The 26,019-nt window shown below is 43.9% G+C and overlaps 1 protein-coding gene across 2 annotated transcripts in view; it reads left to right on the top strand.

The window, feature by feature from the left end:
* Window positions 1–566: 566 nt before the first annotated feature.
* Window positions 567–26,019, top strand: part of plcl1 (phospholipase C like 1) — a 64,625-nt gene continuing 39,172 nt past the window's right edge. The window contains exon 1 of one of the 2 annotated variants that reach the window (XM_067515561.1): window positions 567–1,602. In XM_067515561.1, coding sequence (XP_067371662.1) covers window positions 1,423–1,602 — 180 coding nt within the window. In that variant the 5' untranslated portion in view covers window positions 567–1,422. The remainder of the gene's footprint in view (window positions 1,603–26,019) is intronic. The other variant, XM_067515560.1, reaches the window with a different exon arrangement.

Here is a 26,019-nt window from a genome sequence, read left to right as displayed (position 1 = left end):
TGCATCTCATTTTTATGACACACACACACACACACACACACACACACACACACAAACTCCATACTAATATTTACGGCTCTGCGTGTCACTCTGACTCCTACTCCTCCCGGGTGATAATAAAAGGGCAGAGGTCAGATGCACCTCAAACACACACAAGTTTACCTGGATCCAAAAATCATTTGGCTTTGAGGTGCAGAGCTGTTCGTCAGAAGTTCCCAAAGTCTCCATTTAGGCTTCGCGTTTTGCATTTGTACACTGATACATCCGTCAGTCTCATGCTTTATAATGTTGTTTGATATGAACGAAAAAATGCTTGGTTTATGTAATTAGAGACATGCCAATCTATGTATTTTGTCAAGGAACTTTATTTTGTACAAATTACAATAAGTTAAACAGTAGACATTCTAACAGAGACTAGGAAAAGCAGCAGATTTTCTCATTTGGGAAGCTTGAACAAATACAATGTTTGGCCTTTTTGGTGCATCTGTAACTAAAACAACAGTTGCAGAGAAATTATCTAATTGATTAATGGACCAAATGAGGAGAAAAACATCCTTTGATTGATTTTGTGGTCGTGTTCCCCGTGTTTCAAACTGGATTTACAGCCCGAACAGCTACCAGTGCTCCTTAAATGAAAATGTGGTAAGGGGGCTCCCACGGTCCAACCAGAGCCTCTGACCGCTTCCAAATCTCCCGGCGGCCGAGCGCATTGGCGGCTCCGCGCGTCACTCACATTTCCGTGCAGCGTGTGGGAGGAGCTGTGTGGCAGAGAAGCAGGGAGGGGGCGGCGCGACTGTCAGTTTGGTTTCCTATTCTCGTCAAAAGTCGGCTGTTGTTCCTCAGAGTACAACCGAGGCGACCGTGGTAGCTGTGTCCAGTCAGAGGAAGGAGCTCAGCGGACCTTCTCTTTTCTGGACCACAACCGCAGCGCAACTTCGCTCCTCTCTGCACTTTGACAACCTGGTAGCCAACGCCGGGTTGTTTTCAAACATTTTTAGCCCCCCCCCCCCCCCCCCCCCCTTAAAAAAACCCAACTCGCTTTGACTGTTTCTCGCACGCTTTGGGGGTTCGAGTGCAACAACCGCCTCGGAAGACAAGCAGAACTCGGAGACAGCGAGGACTTGTTGCGCGTCTTAGGGGAGCGCACCAGTCCAGGTTTCATCCACGCCGATACTGTACCTGCATGCGATGCTTTGATTTCAACAGGGAGGCATTTGTGTGGAGATCAGGCCTGCTGCTGAGGGACCATGAGAATCTGTCCACTATTTAAGAAGCATCAGTGACGGGGCCGCTGCTTTAACACCCAGACGCTCCTTTTCGATGGCACCCTCGCGCAGCCAAGACAAACTTTATTCGGGTCAGATCCGACGACTTGATTAATTCTTCATTTCTCCCAAATCGAGCCTTCTCCTTCTCATCGACATGTCCGACCGTGATGGATGTGGGGATGCGCTGTGCGGCGACGGAGCGACAGACTGCATCCCGCCGAGAGCGTCCCGGGGGCGGCGAAGCGGTGTCATCCTTCCCGGGGGCGGCCAGGACCAGGACACCGTCCTCCTGGAGTCGGCGAAGGCGGCACCCCGCCGGAGCAGCATCATTAAGGTACAGAACTCTCCACCTGACATGGTGATGTCACTTGTTTTGCCTCCATTGTACCTGAGAACCACCATCTAGGGGCAATAAGCCTGTAGTGAGAACAGAGTAGATATTTATTCATGTTGCTGGCAAATGTTTCAACAAGTGAATCCTCTTCTTGAAACTGAAGTAAATATGTAGCCACAAGCACCAGCTCTGTGTCGTTTTGGTGCCGCCTGGCTCACAGAACAGAGCTTCCATGCGCCCCCACGGGGTTTTAACGCGCACGCAGGAGACAGGAGCGGCGCGTTTCGGGGCTCCGCCGTGTGCTGATCCGTCACCTCGCGTCGTTTAACGGGCGCGTCATAATTTCACCTGCTCGCTGGTTTTTGGAACTTCGACCGGGCTCGAAGCTGCCAAACCACACTCTTAAACGTGCGGACAGGTGAGAAAGGTGACAGACGCGTTTGAGCTGTGCGTTCAAGCTCCTTGTCATAATGATCATTAACACTTATATTAACAATGGTTATTAACATAAACGCCAACCTCAAACTTTTAGGGCCCAAACACTCCTCACCTCCTGACAACCAAGCAGGATCATGGTGACGTGCTTTCTACCATCACCTGTGCTCAGGTTGCAGGTTACAGGACCTGGGGTGGGGTGGAGGTGGAGGTGGAGTGAGAGATCGTGTTTGCAGGATCTTCTTCACCTTTCATGTCTTAACATTCACTGAGCCGGATCCTCTCCACATCAGGTTATGTGTCACCTTTCCTGGAAGCAGTGCTGCAGGGCAACTACTACTTAAAGTACAGCACGATACTTTCTGCTCCACTAAATCCAACCAATTAAATTACTGCATCATATGATGAGCTTTTGAAACACACTGTGCTCTTGTAGTAGGCAGTGTCTGTCTGTGATGTCTGTGATTTGACTCTGTCTTGAAGGATCCTCCCCTCTGTTAGGGACGTTATTTATTCCTGCAGGCGTCTTTTTTTTATTTTTATTCTTGTCTGTCACGGACAATCACTAACTCTCAAATTTGAGAACCTGCATCTCATTGCTTCACGCCACTTGTGAGTCTCTTTGGATGCAGTGACTAAATGTAAAACAGGAATAGTTTGGGATTTTTGAAGCTGGTCTTAATGTAGTATTAAGGTACTTGAGTGGCACTAGGTCTTCACTCATTTGTGCAAAATGTACTCCAGTACTCGAAGTTTTACTAGTAAGGGGGTATTTTTACACTGTAGTAAGGTTGTTGTTTTTTTAACTATTATTATTTTTAAAGAAAATGCCCTGAGGACATTTTCCACCACTGCTTTCGAGCCCGTTCAGCTTGAACAGAAATCAGGCAGCAGGAGGTTTTCTGTGATGGTGAAGACATCTGAAGGAGCAGATGACTGATACTTTAGTTGGTTTAGTGGTTCACGAGCTTCTCACTAGGATGCTGATGTGAGCCTCCCTATTTCAAGTCAGCAGTTTCATTTCACGTATGTCGCAGCAGAGGTGGCGATTTTTCGCCGGGTTGTATCCAGACTGTGCAGCAGCCCAGCGAGCCCCCATCTGGATGATCCAGCCAAACAGAGAGTCCTTTGACTGCTGCCAGGGAGGAAGTGGATGAAAGGATTGACAGATGACGGGCGTGATGGCAGTGACTGGCACTGTCAGTGGTGACAGCTGGGGCTCGGTATCGAACATGCAATACTTTTTTTTGGGGGGGGGGGGGCTAAGTGTTTCCACACATCAATAACTGCCAGGTAATTTATCAGATGCTTAGTTGAACTGAGTATATTGAGATGTGGGAAGATTTGTGTGCTGGTTGGCATCAAGGCACCAGTCATCAGTTCAGATAAACTTTGACCGGAAGTGGTTTAGTAGAGACACGGAAACAGGTCTGTGCTGGAGAAAGTGTGGAACAGGAACCATCTGGGATTGTCCAGTACTACAGCGCACTTAGAAGTTCCGTGTGGTTCAGAGAATAAGGTCATTTCAACAATCCCCGATCAGACATTCAAACCAACAATGAACTGTCTCTACTCAAGTGGGACACTCTGTCCGCCTCTAACCGGGGTTAGCGTGTTTGTCATTGCTGCAAACACAGATTTAAAAACACGTCTCGCCAGACACACATTTCTTCATGTCAAAGCACCAACTGTTTTTTGGGACGACCGAGGTTGCGGAGCACAGACGAAAGTGCGAATCCATGTTGCTGAAGACTGAAAATGCGATGAATCTAGAAACAGTCCCCGTACAGACTCTGATACCAGTAAAGAGTTCTCTTCGCCCATTAAGCTCCAAGTGTGCACAGATGAGGCTGAATCTGAAGCCTAAAACCAGGTGTGTAGGCAAACAAGTTCACATACTTGAATCGAAATTTATGGGGCCCACACACAAGTCCATGTTTCAACATGACACATCCGTCAACTATTGTCACGTGATCAAATGACGTAATAGCTACGGGCGTCATCCTAGCTGTGCGAGTATCCATCAGTACAAAACTAAACCAACATCAAAGCAATGTGCCAGTCAGAACAATACCATTTTAGTTTTTGTTTTTTTATAAATGTGGGACTTTCTTTTTGTCAAACGGGGGGGAAAGGGCGAGGTTGGCTCCCGCACAGCTCGCATTACTACACATCTAAGACTTTTAAATGTCTTACCGTCCGCGTACACCCATTAAAACACGCACGCACATGCAGACGGTTCAGGCACTTCCCGTTCAGTCTGCAAGTTTGGAACTGTTGCATGGATGCAGTAATTGTACCTTTTAGTAAGATGAGCTGTAGGTTATTAGCGTCATCATTGTTCATAGTCGTGTCATTACAAGTCTTAACGCTGACGTTTCTCCTGATGTTCCTTTAATGTTGTTAAAATATTATTTCCACACTGTTTCCGTAGATCATGTGCAGTCTGTACAAGCTTGTCTCAACTTTTTGTTGTGTGAAAAGTAGCTGTGGGCCCACCCCCCCCTAAACCCCTCGCTTACTGTACTCAGAGCCCCCCACTGACAGGCTTCAACAGGAGTACAGCTCCGCAACAGGGGCAAGTTTAGAAAGGGTCACTTTAGTGCAGATCCGCTGTGCTGCACTTCAGACAGTCAGCACAGAGCCTATTGTGATCATCGCGGTTGCAGCAGAAACCGGTTTTCTACCTGACGTGAAGGAATTTTGAACAACACAGAGGAAACGGTGATCCCAGCGATTCAAAGGGCAGACGTCGTGCCCGCTGCTGGCCTCTAAGTCAGACAAGTGTCTACTGCTAAACCAGTCCTTTGTGTCCGCGCTGTCATTTGCAGCTGAAACGATACTTAATATGACTCGTATTCACCCATTTATCATCTTCCACTTATCCAGTCACATCGCAGTGGCAGCAGGTTTAGTGAGGATTTCCAGACGTCCTGCTCCCCAGCAATAAATTCCAGCTCCTCCGGCAGGTTTCCGAAGCGTTCCCAGATCGCATGAGATGAATAACCTCCTCGGCGGGTTCCGGGTCTACCCTGGGGTCCCCTACCAGCCGGCCCAGGAGGCCGAACCACCACTCTAGTGGTCTAGTTACACTAATGACTGCATTTACTGGACCTTTAACTCTGATAGTTGACTTTTTTTTAACCAGGTTTTATAGTCGCGACTGACTTCTTACAAAGTCTTTAATGCTGTAAAACTTTTTAATCAAAGAACCAAAGCCTTTCAGCTGAGTGTGCACTGATCATTCATCTGGGAGTTTCATGTCTGTCCAGACCTTGAAAATGGTCCAGCAGCATATCTGTTCTCGACCCTTGATGCCATAAATAGCTAAAAAAAAAAAACGTCTTTGATTTAATAAGAAAATAAATAAATGTTCTTGGCTTCAGACAGAAGCCCCTGGTTCTGCTTAAGCATGCACAGCCACAGAGAAGCCAGCGTTTAGCCGGAGTCACGGCGAGCAAAGCAGAACGTGTTGCATTAAAATGAAAAGAGCCGTTTATCATAACTTTTTTACTGCGGCTGACACAAATTAAATTGTGAAAGTGGGTGAGTATGTTTCTACCGGGGCTGTGCACATGAGCGAGAGCAAGAGCGCATCAATACAGTTGTCTTGGTTTATTGTGCAACATCTCACTCTGAGAAACAAAAACTGCATAAGAAACCTTGGTTCCTCCATTATCGAGGCCACTTCTCACCCTTTCTTGCATTGTTATTCAGCCAGCAGTCTGTACTTTATGGATGAGCTGCAGCGGCGACCAGGGCGCCACTTCATCACGTATTAAGAGCGTTAAAGAGACGTTAATCTCAATCAAGTTTAAACACATTAGGCTCAGGGCTGTTATATTAATTTCCCCCAGCAAACCACCAGCAATTAGCTCAGAGCATCACTGTGTAACAGGCCATAAGGCAAACATGCCTCTTTGTGGCAGACATGTCAATCAGGACTGGGATGGCAGTGCAGGATTAACAGTGAACACACACTCACAGGTTTCCAGGATGGGTCTCAGGGGGACGGCATGGTTGGATGTGTCTGACAGGCCTGTGTGTTGGCCTGGCTGCTTGCTGCTCAGACACTGAAGGACACTGTCTCTCACCATCTCTCTGTTGCTGTTGTGTTTGAAACGCGAAGTCTCGACGTCTCCGAGTTCGACCGCCAGACTGGCCTTAGTGTCAGTGCAGGGTTTCCACGGGACATTATCAGGGGTTCTCTCCACCGTAGTTGCTAACGTGTTGCTCATGTCAACATGCAGTAAGGCCGACGGACTGTTGTGACTCTACTGAGCGGGCCTGTAGAACTTCCCATCAGATAATGTTACTGGAGTGATTTATGTTTCTATCTTTGATTCTTTCCTCCCTTCAGTCATTCTGAAATATGAAACGTCTCCGTCTCAAACGTCCAACAATGCATCACGCAGTACGCAGTAGGAGCTGTGGGGATCCTAGCAAACGACAGCATGTCAAGCAGGCAGCCACAACATTAACACCCGCTGGTGGCTTTAATATAGAAATATGATCTGGTTTTTAGTTAAGAAAATAAAATAAAATTCACTTGCACTTTTCTTTGACCACGTCTGCACCTTTTGCTGTGTAGTTCTACAGAAGCCATGCTTACCCTTGTCCACCATGACTTTATTAAGACCCCAGGTGTGAAGGTTGTGGTTAAAATGTGTGAACATCATCTTAATAGGAGGATTCAAAGCATGTACCTCAAATAAACATGAAGGTAGAGTAATGACTAGTGTGTTGTAAGGTTCACAGAATCTGTTGTTTTTCTTTGATTCACAATGATGATAAAATGTTGCAGTGCAACACTTCCACCTCAACATTAACAGCACAAAATGTCAACACCTTCACACCTTCACTTCTTTCTTGGCTACTTTTCCACTTGTTCCACGTTATTACTCTGATGTGCTGATCGTACACTCACATGCTGCTGGTTGTAAATTAAATCAGCAGGACACCTAAATCCCTGGATATAATCCTCTGTGATCCTGAATGTCTCCACAGAATTCTTTCTTTTTGGCTGCTTGGAGCAGGTTTTTTTTTTTTTTTTTAAGTTTTGAGGCTGTCAGTGGATGTTTTTGGCCAATTTGTGTCTGTTTCGTGCCCGTTTGTTAATTCAAGCGTGACCAGAATCCAACCAATAGGTTTCGATATTTCACGCCGTTGCTGCTGGTTTTCAGCCACATGTTAAAGAAGCTGAGAAACAGATTATCAAACCATCAACATCTAAACTTAAAAAAGGACACACTGTGGACACAAAGTCATGGAAAAGTCACGGAGTTTCATATCAAGGCCACAGTGGGAGTCCTGTTTATGTTTGATAGGAGCGGCTGAGTTTATTTTTGTCTCTTCTCAGTGCCATGTGGGTTTCTTATCCCACTCTGCCTGTTTCTCCTCTCCCATCTGCACTGCTTACTGCATCTGAAGCTCACTATTGTCTTTTGTGTCTTTCTCTTCTCCACTCCCTGTTTTTTTAAATCTTTTTTTCCCTCTCCCTCCCTTTCTCTTTCTCTCAGCAACCACTTTGATTTTGTCCGTTGTTTCCATCGGTGTTATTGTTCTCACTTTGTTCCCTTCGCTCTAATTCTCGGTGCCCCACCTGCTGTGCTGAGAGGCGAACAATGATTTGGTTACAGTGGCCTCCTGGAAGCTGCTACTAAGCCATGACAATGTCGTCCCTGTGATTTTCTGTGTGTGTTTCTGTTTGCCGGTGCCCAACAACTGGGACCACTGAGGGCCTTTGTCTCCCAGTATCAGTCTGCCACTGGTGCCACATCTCTCCGGGAACACACACACACCACCTCATCACAGCTGCTGGTCAGGAGTTTTATGTTTGTCTTTTGGCCTGACGGAGCTCAGCACGAGTATAGAAACACCTCACAATTGCATGCAACCTCTTGTTATGGTGTAAACCTTAAAGCGACAGGGTAAAAGTGTTCTCTGAAAATGATTTCGTACAAATATTTTCCCAAAATGGCTTTTGTGTCAGACGCACAGAACAGAGATATTCATGTGTAAAAGTGTTTCAGGGAGAATCATTCTTGAGATCCGTCAGAGAATTTCAATGTTTTCGGCTTCATTTAAACGTTTTGTAGCTTTTGTGTTTGTTGTAAGGTGATGCTGACTAATGCTCGAAGGGCTGTGCAGAGCATAGCAGAAAACCATGGCGGAGCAGGGAGAGGATGTTCTGGGTGGAGCAGAGTCGATGGATTTGAGTCTCATGCTAGTGCAACAGCTTCTCTAGTCCTTATTGCACATTGTGATTGTAACTTAAGAACAACCCAACAACATGAATGTCTACAGTCATAATCGGATGTGTCACGGTTCTGGAAGACACCCCAAACCCACTGCCTCCCTGTTCCAGGCATCGTACCTCTCCCGGAACGTTCTTGCATATTTCTAGCACCTCCCTTATTCCGTATAATGTCCTTTGTTCTTGTCGTAAGAGGACCTATCACCTGCTTTTTGTTGTCCAGGCATTAGCACAAAAAACCGACAAAGATGTAACGTGTCATTTAGGGACAGTTCAAAGTGCAGGTCGTACGTGGTTCGTTCAGAGCCCTGTAGCGTTTGCCGCTGATTCAAAACAAAACAGAAATAGGTCTGAAGTGAACATTTTATTATAGAGACACACCACAAATTCATAGTATTAATGAGTTAAAAATCTTTAGAGAATGTGGCTTTTTGCTTATAATCTAAACATCAACCGAATCACCAGTTAATTTTTCATGTCTTTGGACTGTGGAAGGACTCCAGAGGACTGAGCCTGAGGAAACCCACGCAGGCACAGGGAGAACGTGCAAACCAGCCTGCTGCCACATTTTGTACCCACTCCCTTATTTTGGCGAGATGACACATAGTGGCTTTAAAAAAAAAAAAAAAATCCTGTCCAATGTGAAACAGTATGAACAGGATGTGAGAGATGATCCTCCTGCAGATAAAAACAAAAAGCTTTTACAGCATCTTCGAGCATTCTCCCCACTAAAGGCCGCAGCAATGATCCAGAGCTAAGGTTCATTTAAAGCCAACGAAACAATTAACAGATGAGAAATTAACGTTATGCAAGCGTTTGTGCTTCTCCGGTGTGGGAAATGCTTGTACAGGTGTGTAGTTACACAACTGTTAGACACTTTATCAGTGTCTGTTTTTTTTTTTTGTACAGCTTCTGGATGGACTTTGCATGAGTACGGACAAAAACTGCACGATAGCGGCGGTTTAGCGGTTTAGCAATTTCCAATGTAAGACCTTTACGGCAAATTGGATTAGTGATATTTAGAGGACCCAGTTCAGACACCAGTGCACTATACAGATTCTCACAGTGGCTTACAATAGCAGTATGACACTGCTGCTTAAGGTTGTATTCACTCAGATTTTCGCCACGCGTGAACAAACACAGCCCTACTCATTCAGGAAGGAGGGGGGGTGGCGGTATCTGTAGTGGGGACCTGTACCTACAGCCTCTCCCTAAACTAATGTTCCTATACAGATAAGCTACAAACAGGATTTTGGACGTATGTTTAGACAGTGAAGCACAACAATTAATTATAAAAATTTGAGTTTAGTGTGTCAATATACATTCATGCTTTTAAACGTCCCACTAAATTCCATATATTAACGTATTTCTCCAATTCTAGCTAAAAATCCTTCTCCAAGTGATGTCATCTGGAGAATTTAATTATCACCGTGTCATCATTGCATTTATAAATATATAATCTACCTGTAATTATCTTCCCCATAAAAATGTACGGAGACATTTGCTTTAGATGACAGGGTTGGTCAGAACAAGGCAGCCTCATGTGGAGAATATGTGGGATTCGTTTTGAGATTTTTCTGCAACACAATGCGACGTCACTTGGCAAGATGCTGCACTGGCCCATCGTGTTCGTACACGCATTAATTCCTCTTGAATTACTTGCCGTTACTTTGAGTTCGTCACCGCTAAAGTCATAAAATCCTGAAAAAGCAAACCTCTTTTCTTGGGGGGAAAAGCTTAAAGGATCCATCCAATGATATTTAACTGGTTCCTTTTGGTTCTAGTTTGAGTTGTACATGTAAATAAATGTCATTAAATTGAAACCCCTACATTAAAATATCTCTCTACCTCTAGTTGAAAAACGCCTCCAGATGACATCATTTGGAGGAAACTTCCTCCCTTCAGATTGGGGCATCTTGTTGCTCACACTATTGAGGTTGTAACGATGGTCAACCTGCTTTTCCAGAGCTCCTCCAGATGACAGTATCTGAACTACTAATGATGGGAAAAACTCCACCAGGAGAGTTTTAGCAAGAAGCAGGGAAATATTTTAAGTATTTTACGCCCAAAATTAAAGCCATAGAAAGCTATTAGAAAATTTGTGAAGTTGACAATTAAACTAATCCAGGTTGTAGACATCTTTTGCATGTTTATAAATTAATTTGTTGTAAGTTGTCTTTAGGTTTTGTGCATCTCCCATAAGCTGTGTCCTCAAGTAAAGTCTAAATTGAACTGATGTTATTTCAAAAACCATCCGAGTTATTTTGCTTTTCTGCAAAATAACTCGGATGGTCGTGCTGCAATGTTTATTGTTTATCAGACTTTAGTTTTACCAGTTGACAAGCCAGTGTGTGGATTGTCAGTATTTTCAGGACACGGTAAATAAGCATTAGATCTATAATAAGAGAGAAAGAAAGACACTGACTTAATATGTGAGAGCTGGTGTTCATGTCCATGATTAGAGTTAATGTGATTGCTGTGGGCTTCAAATCTTCACTCTGGTGATAGAATTAAAAAAACGGAGCATAAAGAAGATTATAGATTCGAATGGGTGAAAACACAAACTAGTTTAAAGTTGATTGGCTGCCAGGTCAACTGTATCAAGGACAGAGGAGAGAACAAGGGAGGAGTTCAAGCTGTTTGTATATCTGCAAATCACTTCCTGTGTAAACCCCCTATTCCTCCATCTCACCCTGCATGCACAAACATCAACACGGCTCTAGGTTGTACGGCCTTCTTGTTATTCAATCACTAGAATTCCTTCAGGGTTTCCTCTCTGGACAATGATGCGGGTAGAGAGCTTCTCCAGATGGAGACATGGATGCAGACAGATAAACAGGAATGCTGAATGTGTCTCGACCGGTTGTAAAATGTGAAAGACGAAGTGCGAGGCGAAAAGCTGCAAAAGGCGGAGCGAGGAGGAGCGTCAGGTGCCACTCGCAGCGTTTGTGTGTGAGCTCAGCAAAGCCTGGCGTCGACCTAAGGCTGCTTAGAATGGGGTGAACTCTAGAGACTGCATGTCAGGTTTTGGGCTTCCCCTTCTCATAACCCCAGTCATCTGCTTTTATTCCTCTGTTGTGTTTTTTAGTAATGAGGGCTCAAGTGAAGCCAGAAGTTCCAGGTTCGTTTCGTAGACACGATTTCCTCTAAGCACTAGAGGTTTATGGATTAATGCGGCGCTCATGTCGTGGTGATCGCGGTGGAGACGTCCATGTTCCAATAAATCGTCCTCGAACAGTGAGAGTAAGCTTCTGACAAAACCAGGCTCAGGGTGGGTGCCCATTTGCCTCAACTGGTTGGGTTGGAGAGTGGAGAAGGTGAAGAAGAGCCAGCTTCAGCTCTAACATTTAGCTAAAGGAAAGTTTTAAACATAGTTTTGAGCTGGGAGCTGGATCTGCCGGAAAGGAGCTTGATAGGTAAATGCTCTGCCTCCCATTGGACGCTTTGGATGGCATTAGATGACATCACTTGGAGGAACCTTCAGTTCAGATTATTTCATGTCGTGGCTGGAGTTTGCAATGATTGTCAACCTGCTTTTCCAGAGCTCTCCTAGAGGACAGCCTCTGAACTTCTAATGAACTTCTAATCATCAGAGGAAAGTTTAAAAGCATTAATGTGCATTTACACCCTAAACCAAAGCCAGAGGAAGTAAATTGAAAATTGGTGAAGTAGCCCTTTAAATAAAACTGGCTGTGATAGATGAATCCTTTTTGGACTATCTGGCTCTCTTCTCGCGTAAAGGTCAGCTTTGTCACACACCATGAAAAGACGTTGAACAAATCAAATGAGCACAAATCAATTATCAATTCATTCTCTTAGCTGACTGAGAATTCCTTAAATGATTCACTTTTATATGATTATATGCACACTTTAAAGTGGATGGGACAGTCTGAGCAACACATGCAGTTCAGAGAGAAACGTCGTGCACACATCACATGAGCCAGTCGGGTATTTCATCTCTACAGTTTCATTTCTGCCAGCACGGCAGAAATGTCATTAATGACGCTGATGATGTTGTCCTGATTTGCAGTTGTGACTCCGCTGTATGTGGACTTACACATCCACTGGAACTGTTCTCAGACCAGCTAATTCAGGGGAAAGTGTTTTGGGGGGAAAAGCGTTTAAATTGGCCCATTTTCAGCTGAACCACCGCTGGATTTTCACTCAAGTCGCGGCTTCATGCTCGTATCTTCGCCGCACTGACGCATCATTACACAGTTATGAGTGTACGTCCGCTCCAGCTTACAAACCAAAACGGGTGTGTCCTGATTTACCAGAAAGTGTGTGTGTGTGTGTGAAGGGCATGTTTCAGCTCTTCTAGAGAGGAGGAATGCTGTCTGGCTGCCAGAGTCGGCTGCTGTAATTTCACCGGGGAGATCCCTGGCAGCACACACACACCTGCTGCCATGACAACCACATACAGGACCCACCATAGGACAATAACCCAAATAAACCCAACCCCAGGCCCACCCACAGATCCCCACCCTAAATTTGTGGGTGTTTCACTATCTCTTGGTTTCAAATTTAGTGCAGCCTGGAAAAAAATGCACATCATGAATTTAAGATGTTCTGTCTGAAAAGTGTACTTGAAGTACTCATTAAGGGGTTTCTCCCTATATGTCTGAGAGTCAGAGGCTTGTACTGATTCGATGAATGAAGCTAATTTGGCACAGATAAGATTACTTGTTGGCTGTAGTCTCTCTGTAAGGGATTGTTTGATTGTATGATTTAAAATTAATATCCTTTGAGTAATGGCTTTAGATTTTTTCCGACTCTATAGTCGCACCATCGCTATGCGACTTTAAAACAAAACATTTAATAATGTACTACTTTATTTACAGGCGGCTGTTCGTGCGCACGCACACACACACACACACACACACACACACACACATTATTGTTCAATTGTTTAAGACACTTTAGTTGTTGGGATTTTTCTTCTTCATCAACACCATCAGGGAGGCGTCTGATCCCCTCCCTAAACTAATTCTGCATAAATGAATCCCAAAGAACTGTCTCTAGAGAGATGAAGAACAGGGAGTGCTGCAACACACGGTCCAGCTCCCACAGACCCCTGGTCCCAGCATCATGGAGGACACCCTGGGTTCACATGAAGATACAGAAGACACAAAGTAAATTCACACAACAGGTGTGACAAGTTCTTTAATACCTGCCAGGTGCTTTGAAACACTGTGTGTAGCTGTGCTTGAATACACGGTGGTAACTGTGCTGCAGGAAGTTGCTTTGCGCTTTGATTTAACGATTTATTTAACAGTGTCACATTGTCTAAACGTGGAGACACAGTAGGGACTGGTCATGATGCCTTACACACTCTATTAAAACACACTCACAAAAATAAAATGGTCATTAAAAAGATTTACTGTTATCGTAGCGGAGGAAGGTGCCCTCAGTGCACGGACGCCTCCTAAACACACAGTTTGATGTCAGATAATGGAGGTTTCAGCGTCTTTCTGTGGGTGTCGGATGATTCGCAGGAATCTGAGCCAGAACCGATGAGAATATTGAGCTCCACACGGTGACATTACATTTTTAATTGCTGGATTATTTTATTATTATGGGCTTGTTAGTTCTGGAGACATTTGTGATATTAAGCACTGCTCTGTGCAGAGACGAGACAAAACATGTGCATCTATAAATGTAAAATGATGACTTTTTTTTTTTTTTTGGGCTTGGTTTTGCTCTCCCGGTCCAATTTGAGAGACTTTTGGAAGGAATTCTTGCAGTGCTCTCTTCCTTTTGTCGGCCTCATGATTGGGCTCTCCGAGCGCCGGCAGCTTTATTCAGCCTTGCAGAACGAATTGCTGGAGAGCAGGAGAAGAGAGGGAAAAATGATAATGACACGGAGGGTGGTGGATTCAGCGTGTTGGAGACACAAGTTTAGAAGGACAGCTAGGTGCTGTTGAAAGCACAAATCGCTCTGAATCATCTTGTGTGGGTACCAAATATAAAAAAAAGGCAAAAGCAGGAGAACAGGAGCAAAAGGTAGATTGGAAATAGACAAACAAAAGAAGCAATATCGCACTCATGCATCCTCCCACAGCAATATATTGACATATTATTATTGAATTCCAACATAGAATAACATTGTGCTGCTGTTTTAAACCAAAATAACATTTTCTCTTTGCGGTTTCTTTTCTCCCAATAAGCCATTATGCAGCCTATAAACTCCTCAACCCCGCGTGTAAATCTAGTTTCAAGCTGTGCATGAAATCATTCCCTGTTCCTACCTGGTGCCCTGAATTTACTATGAAGTTTCATTTGAGGGTCCAAATCCTAAAATATGAAATTTATGGTGCAGGTATTGCACCCGCCCCAAAAAAATCAAACAGTAGACATAGAAATGGCAGATGCTCTTCTTTCTGCTAGAAATATAACACAGTGTTGTGTCACTGACTGTCTTGATGGATCAGGGAAAAATCTCACACTATACGTGTTTGTTATACTGGTTTCTTATTTTAAAAAAAAAAGTTTTGCTTTTACCAGTTCACCCACACACAGCAGCTTGGGGTTCGGTGTCTTTCTCAAAGACATGTGAACATGTAGCCAGGTGGCAGGAGGAATCGAACCACTATAGCGGGAAATAACCATCGTCCGCTCCAACGGAACGGTTGATTCCTGCCATATAGGCTTCAGCAGAGACCCCACATAAGTCCGTGGGCTGCTAGAAGTCTGGAAATGTTTGCGATGTCTCGTGTCTTTCCTTACCCTAACCACTCGAGCCTAAATAGCTTTGTCTTAAGGTCCATTTTCTGGCCCATCCATCATCTTCACCTGCAGCTGGTCTCTCTTAAAAACCTCAAAGATGGTGACTATTTGTTTTACAGGTCTTTCTTTAACGCTGCCGCTTCACAGCTCCAAGGTCCTGTCCAGGGTGGACAGGTCGCCCCCCCGTGTCACTCTGAACATGATAAGTGGTTCCAGATAATGGATGGATGGATTGATGCACTGCTGAAAATAGTCCCAACCAAATTGATACTTTTTACTTCTGTTTGACTGATGCTTGCTGGAAATGACGGTGCCCAGCTTTAAGGACGGCAGCGAGCCTTATTTTAAGCTTAAAATACACACTTGTTAGCTGTTGTTAAAGTGCTTAGTGCTACACAGAAGAAGGAAGTTGAAAAGTGTTAAGAAACAAGCTGATGTATTGTTTGTTTTGATCAGTTCATGGAATTTATTCACAATCTGAGCAACACACAGTGGCCTCATCCTTTAAGCCTAAAGTAAAGCTTAGCTGTGAGGAGAGGGATCAGATCTTAGAGCACTCTACCATATTAGGGCATTTGTTGTAAGAAGTCTTCTAAAAGGTTTTCGATGTATTTGATGCAGCGTGTTGTACATTTGATAGGATGTGGCCCTCAGTCTGATGAGGCTGTGCGATGTTGTGCTTAATCCAACACTTAACAATGTGCTGTGCAAGAATTCACCATTTCCGCCTGAGCCTATGTTGTATGATTTATCGTTTCTATATAAAGCCTCCAACCCAAACCTCCACTCAACTCCTTTATGAGTGCTTTCCACATGGGATGCGTGTGAGTTCACACACAGCCATGATCTGGGTGGTGGGGGGTTGGAATAACACTGAGAGCTGCAGCACAGAGGTGACGGTGCGAATGTGTGGAGGCTCCCTTCTATATCGCAAACATGTCAGAGGATCATTTTAAAAACCTTCAGTACTTGTTTGTCTGGGTCATGTGAACAGATACAGTACTTGACATTGTGGCAAGTTTCTCCTCTCTTGACCTAAAGAAATTCCTGAGACTATTACTTTGTGAAAATTCAAACCAAATCAAAAACGAAACCTCCCGGGAGGTTCTCTGTTGCATTTTTAGTGAGAGACTAATGTCGTAAAAGAAGCGAGATAAAAGAGGGGAATGTCTAATTCCATGGAGGATGAGATGAATGAACATGTCGAAGATTGTGGTCCAAAAAGATGCCGCTCTAATCCGACACTGTTAAATATCTCCTTTCCCCCAAAGTGGAGCCCCATAGTAGGCGACAGCCACATAACAACCTCAGTTCAGTTGTAGCTGGAGAACTCAGTGTCAATAAAGGCAAAAATGCCGTGAAAAAGGGGGCTTTTGGTCTGGGGACTGACGAATCGAAGGTGGGCTCTCTGGTCCCTGGACGCGTGCGTCGTACGCGCATTTGGCAAGCTGTGCACGAGTCTTTACACTTGACTAACGTAGTGATAAATAATGATTTGAAGTCTGGGCCTTTACTTTGCTGATGTGCAAGTGACGGCGGCCGATAGGGCGAATCTCATCCCATAAAACGTGGCACAAAGAACACGAGGAGTTAAACTGGATCCGTGTGTTTATGTGTGAGTACGATTTGGATAAATTGACCTTTTTATAGCTGACTCGAGTCTGATCTGAATCCAAAAAATGGGCCTGAAGAGACATATTAGGGCACTTCGTCTGGACAGCGAGTCCAGCTGCAGCGAGCTCGCTGCTGCACAAATCCTTCTGTGAATTTAGATGGTGAGGTCATTGTGCTCCCAGACGTGCAGGGTGGAATCAGCATGAGCCATAAAAACCTCGTCATTAAGACTTCATTCACACACTCCTCTTCCTTTCTGCCACCCTGGTGGTTGTATCCCCTTTGCTTAAAGGCTAAAGTCAACTCTCTGATCGGCCTCTCTGTCGTCCAGCAGCCATTTCCTGTACGTCACCCATGACCTGTAACCTTGTGTGATGACATCGTTGGGTGGGTTTCCTTGGCTACTGGGAGAGGGGGGAGAACATGCTGGCTTCTCTGACTTCTCCATCTGGCTCTTTTTTCTTTTTTTTTTTCTTTTTTTTTTGTCCACACACATATTTTTTTTCCCCCTCTGCAGATTTTTAGAGGGTCCCAGCTGTGTACACAGCTCTGACCGTAAACTGTTGGCTGTAGGACGCTAAGGAGGGAAATGGAGACGTCACGAAATGAGTTACCCACTAGATTTCATGTAGCTCATTTGTATCATGTGCAAAAGTTTAGGCACCCGATAAGTCAGCAGCTAGTGCACTTTTAATAAAAGTGGATCCAAAACCTTTGGCTTGTGTTTCTCGAATGACTTCATTATACACTTTGGATCATTGTCCTGCTGTAGAGGCCGGTTTCCCTTTCTCTTTCATCACCAACTGCTGGTTATTTGGAGTCACATGTGGCTTTAATGTGGAGGTTTCAGGTCTTGTGTCAGCTCAACATTCCTGCAGCTCCTCCAGAGTCATGCAGAGGTTGTGATATGTCGTTCCGCCCTGCACATATCCAGTTTTATTTGGATTTTTATTTGTTTTTGTAGATTGCAGGCATCAATTAGCTTCATGTCAGATTCCCATTGCTTAGAGGAACCAGTGGCTGGTGGAGTCAAGTCAGCGTCAAGGCTGCAAGTTTTAATAATTTGTATTTCTATTTGTTTTATGCTTATGACATAGGACAGTTTGCATAGAACTGTATTCATAATTGGTGAATATTAAAGAACATTGATAAGCATTTTCTCCTGCACTTTTATTTAAAACTTGACCAGCAGCTGAACCAGATCCTCCGACATTATTTTCTCACCTTCTTATCGCTTCATTTATCACACGACTTATAATCCACTTATAAAACACGCTGATGACTTGTTAATGAGCTCGTACACAACGACAGCCAGGGGTAAACAGACTTTTGCAGAGCAGCGATTCCACTTGAGGACAGTGAGACACATGGGAGACAATCATAGCTGGCAAACACTGCCATGCACACACAGTCAGATGAGAATCCCACGTCTGTCCCGCGCGTGGGAGCTGCAGCTTTAGGCCTCTATTCACATTTAAACAAGGGATAATTAAAATAATTACCACTTTTCGAGCATGAATAGATGTTCTCCCTCTCTTCCCCCCCACCTCTTTCAGTTACTGCTGCAGGAATGGTGGCATCATTAAGAGTCTCTTTGCTCCTGAAATAGTTTCTCCCTCTTCTCTTCTTCCTCTCAGCTCACCTGTCAGCTTATTATTTTTCCCAATGAAGTCATTTTGCTAAAGTTGTGCGTGTGGTCACTTCTGCTTTTTTTTTTTGTTTTGTCGTCCACATTTACTGTTATAATTTTCAGAGCTGGATTTACTGTTGCTTTCCTGAGATTCGCTGAGCCCAAGATGCAGCTTCATTTCAACAAACAGCTTGTGTAACCTCACTGACCAGCGGAATAATTTGAAGTCTTTCTGCATATTTGTTACTACGGTCTTCAGAAAGTGTTTTGAATGTTGGAGTTGGATGAATGTTGAACTTAGTTTCCCTCGAGCTGCCAACCTTGTCCACACCGAGTAATGTGAAGCCTTTGTAAAGGCTGGATGAGGACAGTAAATTCATAATTATCATTGTTTAGAAATGTAAAATGAACATATGGTTACAAAATCTTATATCATATATTCGCATAACTAAATAAATGGGAAATACTTAATGTCTTTCCAGTAAATGATATAAAAAGACAATTTAAAATCAAAGTAGAGTTTCTTTTTTTGAAGATATGTTGGAGAAATAGGCTTTTTGGACTTTGCTGCTCATGTGTTTTTCTTTATTTTTTTAATATTAAATTGAACCAGAGCCACAAAAAAGAGCAACGGAGCACAAATATTCCTTATTTTTATTAAACGTAATTGTATTGTGAAACGAGAATCGGCTTGTTTTCCATTATTTTAACCAAAACTACTGTAACCATGACAACAGAGGTCCCTGTGCCTACTAGTAAGTGGAGTAGGGACCTACTAAGCCATTTGTATTGGCTGATGAGAACAGATTTGAAAGGTTCATAACATTCAACCCAGTGAATGAACAGTAGCCTTTAGTAGTTTGGACACGCATGAAGCCACATGCAGCTTTCAGGGTTCACACACATTTGTCAGCGAGCAGGTTGTACTTCCTGTATATTTCATCTTGCTTAGTGATGACACATAATATAACAATGATCCAAAAGACACAACACAGTTGTAGCAGAGATCTGATATTTTTATGCTGATTGTTTGTCACTGACATGTCACCAGCACCAATAAATGACATCCTGTGTATCAATTCCATGGTTTCCTCTAAAACTGCTTAGTCCTGATATTTTGATCAGACTCTCATCTGTAAACTTCCTTGTCCCTTCATTCACTCCCATCACTGTGGCTGCTCTCTACTTCTCAGGAGAAGACGTGGGCAAAATCTATGATGCAGCAGCTGACTGTACTGCATATGTTTGTGACAGTGTGACAGATTGACGGACATAAGGATTCATCCATCAGTGAAATCCCTCTAACATTCAAATAAGACAGATCTGGAAATGCTGCTGTGGGCACAAAGCATCATTTTGGACACAAACAAATCTCGCTGCACACTTCAGCGTAATAGAGCCTCTATATTTGTTCACCTTCATGCTGTGTGGGTGTGTGACACTTGGGATAAACAAGGCACAACCTGACTTTCGTCTCTGCTGTTAGTCTCTTTTACCATTTGGCACTTTGACCGGAGGAGTAGTTAGTTATTGCGGATCTAATCTGCTGCAGGTAACTCTGACAGGATTACCAGGAGATCACCATAAGTCGTCCATCCATTCAGTTGGTACACCTGCTTATTCTATTCGGGGAACGCATACACCGGATGAGAGGTCATGTGTTTACCAAGCAGCTGACGGGTCGGCACCGCGTGCTTATCATTTCTAAAAAGCTCCGACAAGAACAGGCAGCATTCGGCCAGCACGCCATCACCATCGCACGGCCGATTTGCATACGCCGTCAGTGCATCCGCAGACGGTGTTCGTCCACGGATACACTGCACAGAGGAACTGCTAACTTCCAATTTACTCAGGCAGGACAAAAACAAAACATCCCACACGCTCAGGCTTCCAGTAAAAGCTCGACAAACTAAGCAGATCATGTATTTACATCCCTTTGGTTCTTTGATTGGAAACAGACACTAATAGGGATAAATTTAAACAGTGATGACACACACAGAGTTAAGGTCACTATTTATAGATTTAACTGTTAGTGACATACTGGGACTAATTAGTGGTCATTAGCCAGCTTGTGGGTGAGACTTTTACATCCAAATGCTTAAGGGCAGCGCACTCATCCAGCATCACTGACTGCGTTCACATTACCCACTTTGATCCTCAAATCCAGTTTTTCCATTCAGATCTGATATTTTTTTATGCTGATTGTTTGTCACTGACATGTCACCAGCACCAATAAATGACATCATGTGTATCAATTCCATGGTTTCCTCTAAAACTGCTTGGTCCTGATATTTTGATCAGACTCTCATCTGTAAACTTCCTTGTCCCTTCATTCACTCCCATCACTGTGGCTGCTCTCTACTTTTTTCTTTTTTCTTTTAATTGGCTGATGATGACAGGCAGTTTGCACACAGAAAACAAAGAAAAGCACATGAATTCGGATCCATCTGTGGCATAATCAATTTCAGCCACGTAGCTCATGTTCCATTTGTTGCCTTCACAGCAGCACACACCTGCAGGAGAAGAACTGGGCAAAATCTATGATGCAGCAGCTCAAAAAGAAACACAAATTAATCTGTTTCTCTGCACGTAATTGCTTTCTATCATGTAAACAATAGGTCCTCTTCATTGTTATAGCTGCTCATGTTGCCTCGGTCTGTGCTTTGGACTGTCTGTGCACATTTTGGAGTTTTTCGGGGGCCACAGTTTGTGTCTCAGTTGTTGCGTGGGCTTCTGTGGAAAACAATGGTTGTGGGTGTTTTTAAATGAGCCCCTTTTAAACTCACATTCAAGAACTTAACTCCGACTGATCTTTGAAGGATCCTCCTACACCCTGGTGTTTCCTTTCGTCTTCTTTTCCTCCGGTGAAGAGCAGCCAGCACTTGCCCCCGCCCCATCTCCCTCGCTCTGTCTCTTGTCCCCTGTCCCTCCATAATGGAGCTGGCATATTGTAAACATTTCAGTCACACTTGCAGTTGCAGCACTGGCTGATTCCTTTAGCGCTGCTCCATCTCTGCCTGTGCACAAAGCTGTCCTCTCCATCTCTGTTTCCGTCTGCACGCTCAAAGCACCTCGCAGCAAAAATGTGCTCACACAGGTAAACACATATTTGACTGTTCCATCACTTCCAGCTTCTTACTGTCATGTTACCATTGTGTCCCACCTCCCTCTTTTAGCCTGCTGTTCAATCCCACCTCCTCTCCCTCTCCATCCTGTCAGTCACAGTGTTTTCTCTGCTGTGCTTTGCTTTCGCTCTCCCCTGCAAATTATTCATCAATGAACAGTGTTAGGTAAACTGTAGGTAGGTGGAAGTAGTAGTAGTAGTAGTAGTAGTAGTAGTAGTAGTAGTAGTAGTAGTAGTAGTAGTAGTAGTAGTAGTAGTAGTAGTAGTAGTAGTAGTAGTAGTAGTAGTAGTAGTAGTAGTAGTAGTAGTAGTAGTCAATACATTTACTGCAATCCACTCATGACTTTTAGGTCAGCGCTTCTGTTACGGTATCATCTTCCCCAGAACACCATACCCTGACTTATCTATATCAGATGTGGGAGGATGCAGCATCTTCAGTCCAACTGCCAACTGCCGTGGGATCAGATGTGTCGGATCCCAGGGATCAGTCCACTGTCATTTTAGTTCTGCAATTTTTGTTGGGGGGAACAAAATAGATGCAACGTGAGGAAAACCCTTTGTATGCAAAGTGTCAGTGACTGGGGAGCTGTTTCATTTGGCTCGTGACCTGGCTGGTGAGAGAGAGCCAGTAAAAAGAGTCATTCACAAACTGATGGAGGGTGGGGGGGGGGACTTCTCAGTAACAGAGATGAGTTAATTAAAACTGAGTGTAGCAGCTCTTCACAGCTCCAAGTGAGGGACCAGGCTTATTGCTTAAGAGTGTCTGTAGGGAGGCTTTCATGTTTTGAAGTCCTGATGTGATTTTTACATCTCAGTTTAGTCTCTGTATACTAAAGTCCACTCTTGATTAAATCGTACTGTGCAGATCTCCTTGGAGTCACATTTGACCAAAAACTTAATTTATGCTCCGGTGGAATTCGAGTACGAACATGACATTGAATGGAGAGTGATTATCAGCCCATGGTTGTGTTTTAGCAGGTCACCTACTGGCATATTTAGCAGCATCTAAATACAACAGGCAGCAGATTCGGATGTGGTGCAGTCTTCTCTGACTGTTTCTATGTCTCTGTGCTGCCTTATTTCCCTCTTTCATGCTTGAGGATGTCTTGTCTAGACATCTTATTAAAATCAATAACACGGGACGACCAGGAAAGACTGTGTAGCAGCGATGCCCTGAGGCCAGCTTTTCCTCTATAAGCCTTTTATTACCTTGTTACCGTTTGTGTCTGTGCGCGTGGAAGTTTATGAATTTGTGGCTCGCGCATGCACCTCTTCATTTAAGAGAATGCTGCATGTGTGCAAGTGATTTGTTTTTGTGATTAGCTTTGAGCAATTACCTTTCTGCTGAGGGAACTCTGCTCTTATCTGAGTGCGGTATTAGAGAGCTACTTTGCTCCTGAGGATGTCAGTGAAGCGTGAATATGGGGTGAATGCAAATGTTCTCACTCTTGCGGCTCTCAGGTGTGCAGTATGTGTTTGTGTGTTGTCACGCGGTGTAAATGGAATTTGGGACGGCGTGACCCACAACGTTGCCTTACTGAATCATTAGCAGTGCAGCAGGGTGCGTCTGCTTCGGATTCTCTACATTCACTGAAGTTCCCAAATAGAAATAAACTGCAGCAATGGGTGTTTTTTTTTTTTTTTTTTCTCATTTCTTTTCTCACTTAAAAACTAAAATAGCTTTGCTCTGCAACGTTCACCTCTATTAGACACCCACCCACACAAGTCTTGCTTTTAAGTCAAGGCTATACTCTCCTTGATCCTGACAAGGTTACGTCTCCTGAAGAAGCTTGTCCTCTGTGCTTTTTACATCCCCCTTGATCTAGTCCTGTTCGGAGGTGTTGCAGACACGTCCATGAGGGAGGAGATCTCCAGGCTGATCCACCCCCCCCCCCACTCCTTGCACCTTTGAAGTAGGTGACTTTTATGCCAGAGTATCCTACTTTGCTCCGACAATACCTCGAGATTCCCCAGGAGGAGCTCGAGGGGCTGGCTGGGGAGAGGGATTACCTAGCTCGCTGTCTCGGAAGTCTGTGTAACTGCAGACAATTAATGGGTAGTTTGTTCCCTTCATGTTGGAATTTGAATTAGTTTACCTCCGTTTTGCTGCTGCTGATTGGATTTTGATGATCATCAGCCACTTGAGTGATCCCGTGAGGGATCTATATCATATTCATTGTAACCATAATCCTCGAGTACCTCTAAGTGTCAAAGCTCAGTCACTGCAGCATTTGTGACAGTGAAAGCTTGGACCAGAATCAATGCATGTCTGAGGAATCCAAAGATAATAACCCTGCAACAAAGGTTCAGGTTTGGTAATCTTTGACCTATGGATTTGCCCTTTGGACCATCTGCAACAGCAAACTGACTCGACAGTGTTGACCTTTGAAAGGAACAAGAAGACAGAGAGACCGAATGGAGAAGGCTCAGATCTAGTTCACATGAACTCTGCTCTGTCGTTATCATTTTGAGGCAAGTGTGGCCAAGTGGTCAGCCTGGATTAGCTTGTTGCTCACAACCGGGAAAAATCCATCAGCAGGAAAGACCACTCCACCGGCTGACACCGAAAAAATTACATTTGTGAAGATAAAGACCAGATCTCTTGTCTGTGCAGACTTTATAGTGGTGCACAGAGTTATGCTAAGTGGGTTTGGACCATAATGGAGTTTTATAGCACACACAAATAAACTAATCCAACTTGCAGACTGACTGGCTGATCACAAATGAGACGTGCTGCTGCATTTTGGATCATCTGCAGAAATGGAGATGACACATGACCAGCGCTTTCACCACCTTCAGACAGAACTGGTCGGTTTTTGGACAGTGGATAGACGAGCGGTGAAGGTGGGGAAAAACATGTTAGCCCAGGCCAGAAGTAAGTCGTGGATTCTGTGGTTCATGGTCAGTGGCGTAACCTTCAGGCCTTCACAGTATCCTGCTTTTAGCCTTTATGGCCTGTAGGTGTGTGGACTGTTTATTTGTTTCATACACACGTAACATTTTTCACTTTGTGTGTTTGTATGTGTGTGTGTTGACTGTAATTTCCATCCCTGGTTCTTTTAATATGTTCTTGAGGTTTCAAGCTGCCCCTGTGGTGATGCGTGGTTACAAGCTTTTCAGAGAAAAGATTTTTGAGATTATAATGCATTTGGTCAAGAGGACCACAGCTCTGTGTGTGTGTGTGTGTGTGTGTGTGTGTGTGTGTGTGTAACTGCAGTGGTACTTATTTCCATGGTTACTAGGATGCAGGGTGGCCTATGAAAGTGTGCCTCCTGCAGACATTGTTGTGTGCTCTCATTAGAGCCCTGTGTGTGTCCTATCCAGCTGTGAAAGAAGGGGAGAGCTAGATGGGTTGGAGTTGGTGGGGGTGGGTGGGCACAGATGCAAACAATGTGGGAGAAAAAGATGAATGTATGGGAAATACAGTGGAAAAAGTAGAGCACAAAGGAATGGAGAAAGTGGGAGTGATGCTGCAGGGCCTCCGCCTGAGAGACACTCAACATGACAGTGGAGACGCACTAATAAAAGCAGAGACACGCTAAGGCTGAGATGTAGCAGAGGACAGCTCAGCCAGCCTCCTCTGCTTTATTCAGTCCGACAGCGTCTCCGATCGGGACCACTCTCAATAACTTAACTGCCATTTGTTTTGTGTGGCAGCGAGCTGAAGCAGAACTAAATCCTTCCTGTTATTAGTGCTCATACTGAAGCGAGAGCCAGGGAATAACGCCGCTAAAAGCTGCACGTTGCATGAGTCACGTCATGCTCCCAAGAGATTATTAAATCCTAAGTGCACCCAAACCGTTGCCTCCATTCAAAGATCTGGTCTGGATGAATTAATTTCCCCTCTTCAGTGGCATCCAAATTAGCAGCTAGACGTTGCTGCACGTGCTTCATGTCCATTCAGTAGCAAAACTGAATTTTTTGGATTGATGTGAACACGATAATAGACACACGTTGTGTGAAGAGGTGCAGCACATGTCGTACAGTGAATTTCTTCATTCTTTAATGTGTTGGATTATTTGGTAATATGATTAGTAGATTATACTACAAAGTGCACCTTTGTACATAAATCTACCAATGTTATTACTAATTATTTTCTTAAAGGTTTAATGTCCTTGACTTTACTTTTGAATCAATAAAAAATCTGTCTTATACTGTGCAGTTTGAAAACACACAGTATGTCCATCTTTACATGCTCAGACTGAGCTGAGCTTATTCACTGTTTTCTCCTTTTGTCAGTGTGTTATTGAAGTAGTTTCATCAGTCTGAGGAATGAAAGGACACTTGTCTTTCCATTAGTGCACTTACTGATCTCTTTACTACATCATAATGTAGTTTTTATATGAAGTTTAAACGTTTGCAGTGACATAAATAAAGAATCGTCTTTTTTGAGAGGCTGAAGTCACAGAATATTTGCTCGTGATTCCCCTTTTTTGTTGTTAAAATAATTGCCCCTTATATTTCTGAAGATTAAATAATAAAGAGGAGTTTGTGAGGAATGTTCTAGAAGTGATAGGAGTATCAGACAAGTTGATGAGTCTGAAGCTGGAAATTGAGGTGTGATGTTCAGTGTTTTTAGTGGTTATGAACCACAGGTAGGATTTGACTTAGAAGAGAAGGAGAAATTCTGGA

Source organism: Channa argus, chromosome 9 (genome assembly GCF_033026475.1).
Source record: "Channa argus isolate prfri chromosome 9, Channa argus male v1.0, whole genome shotgun sequence".
Taxonomy (NCBI): Eukaryota; Metazoa; Chordata; class Actinopteri; order Anabantiformes; family Channidae; genus Channa; species Channa argus.
This window is presented reverse-complemented; position numbering and strand designations above follow the sequence as displayed.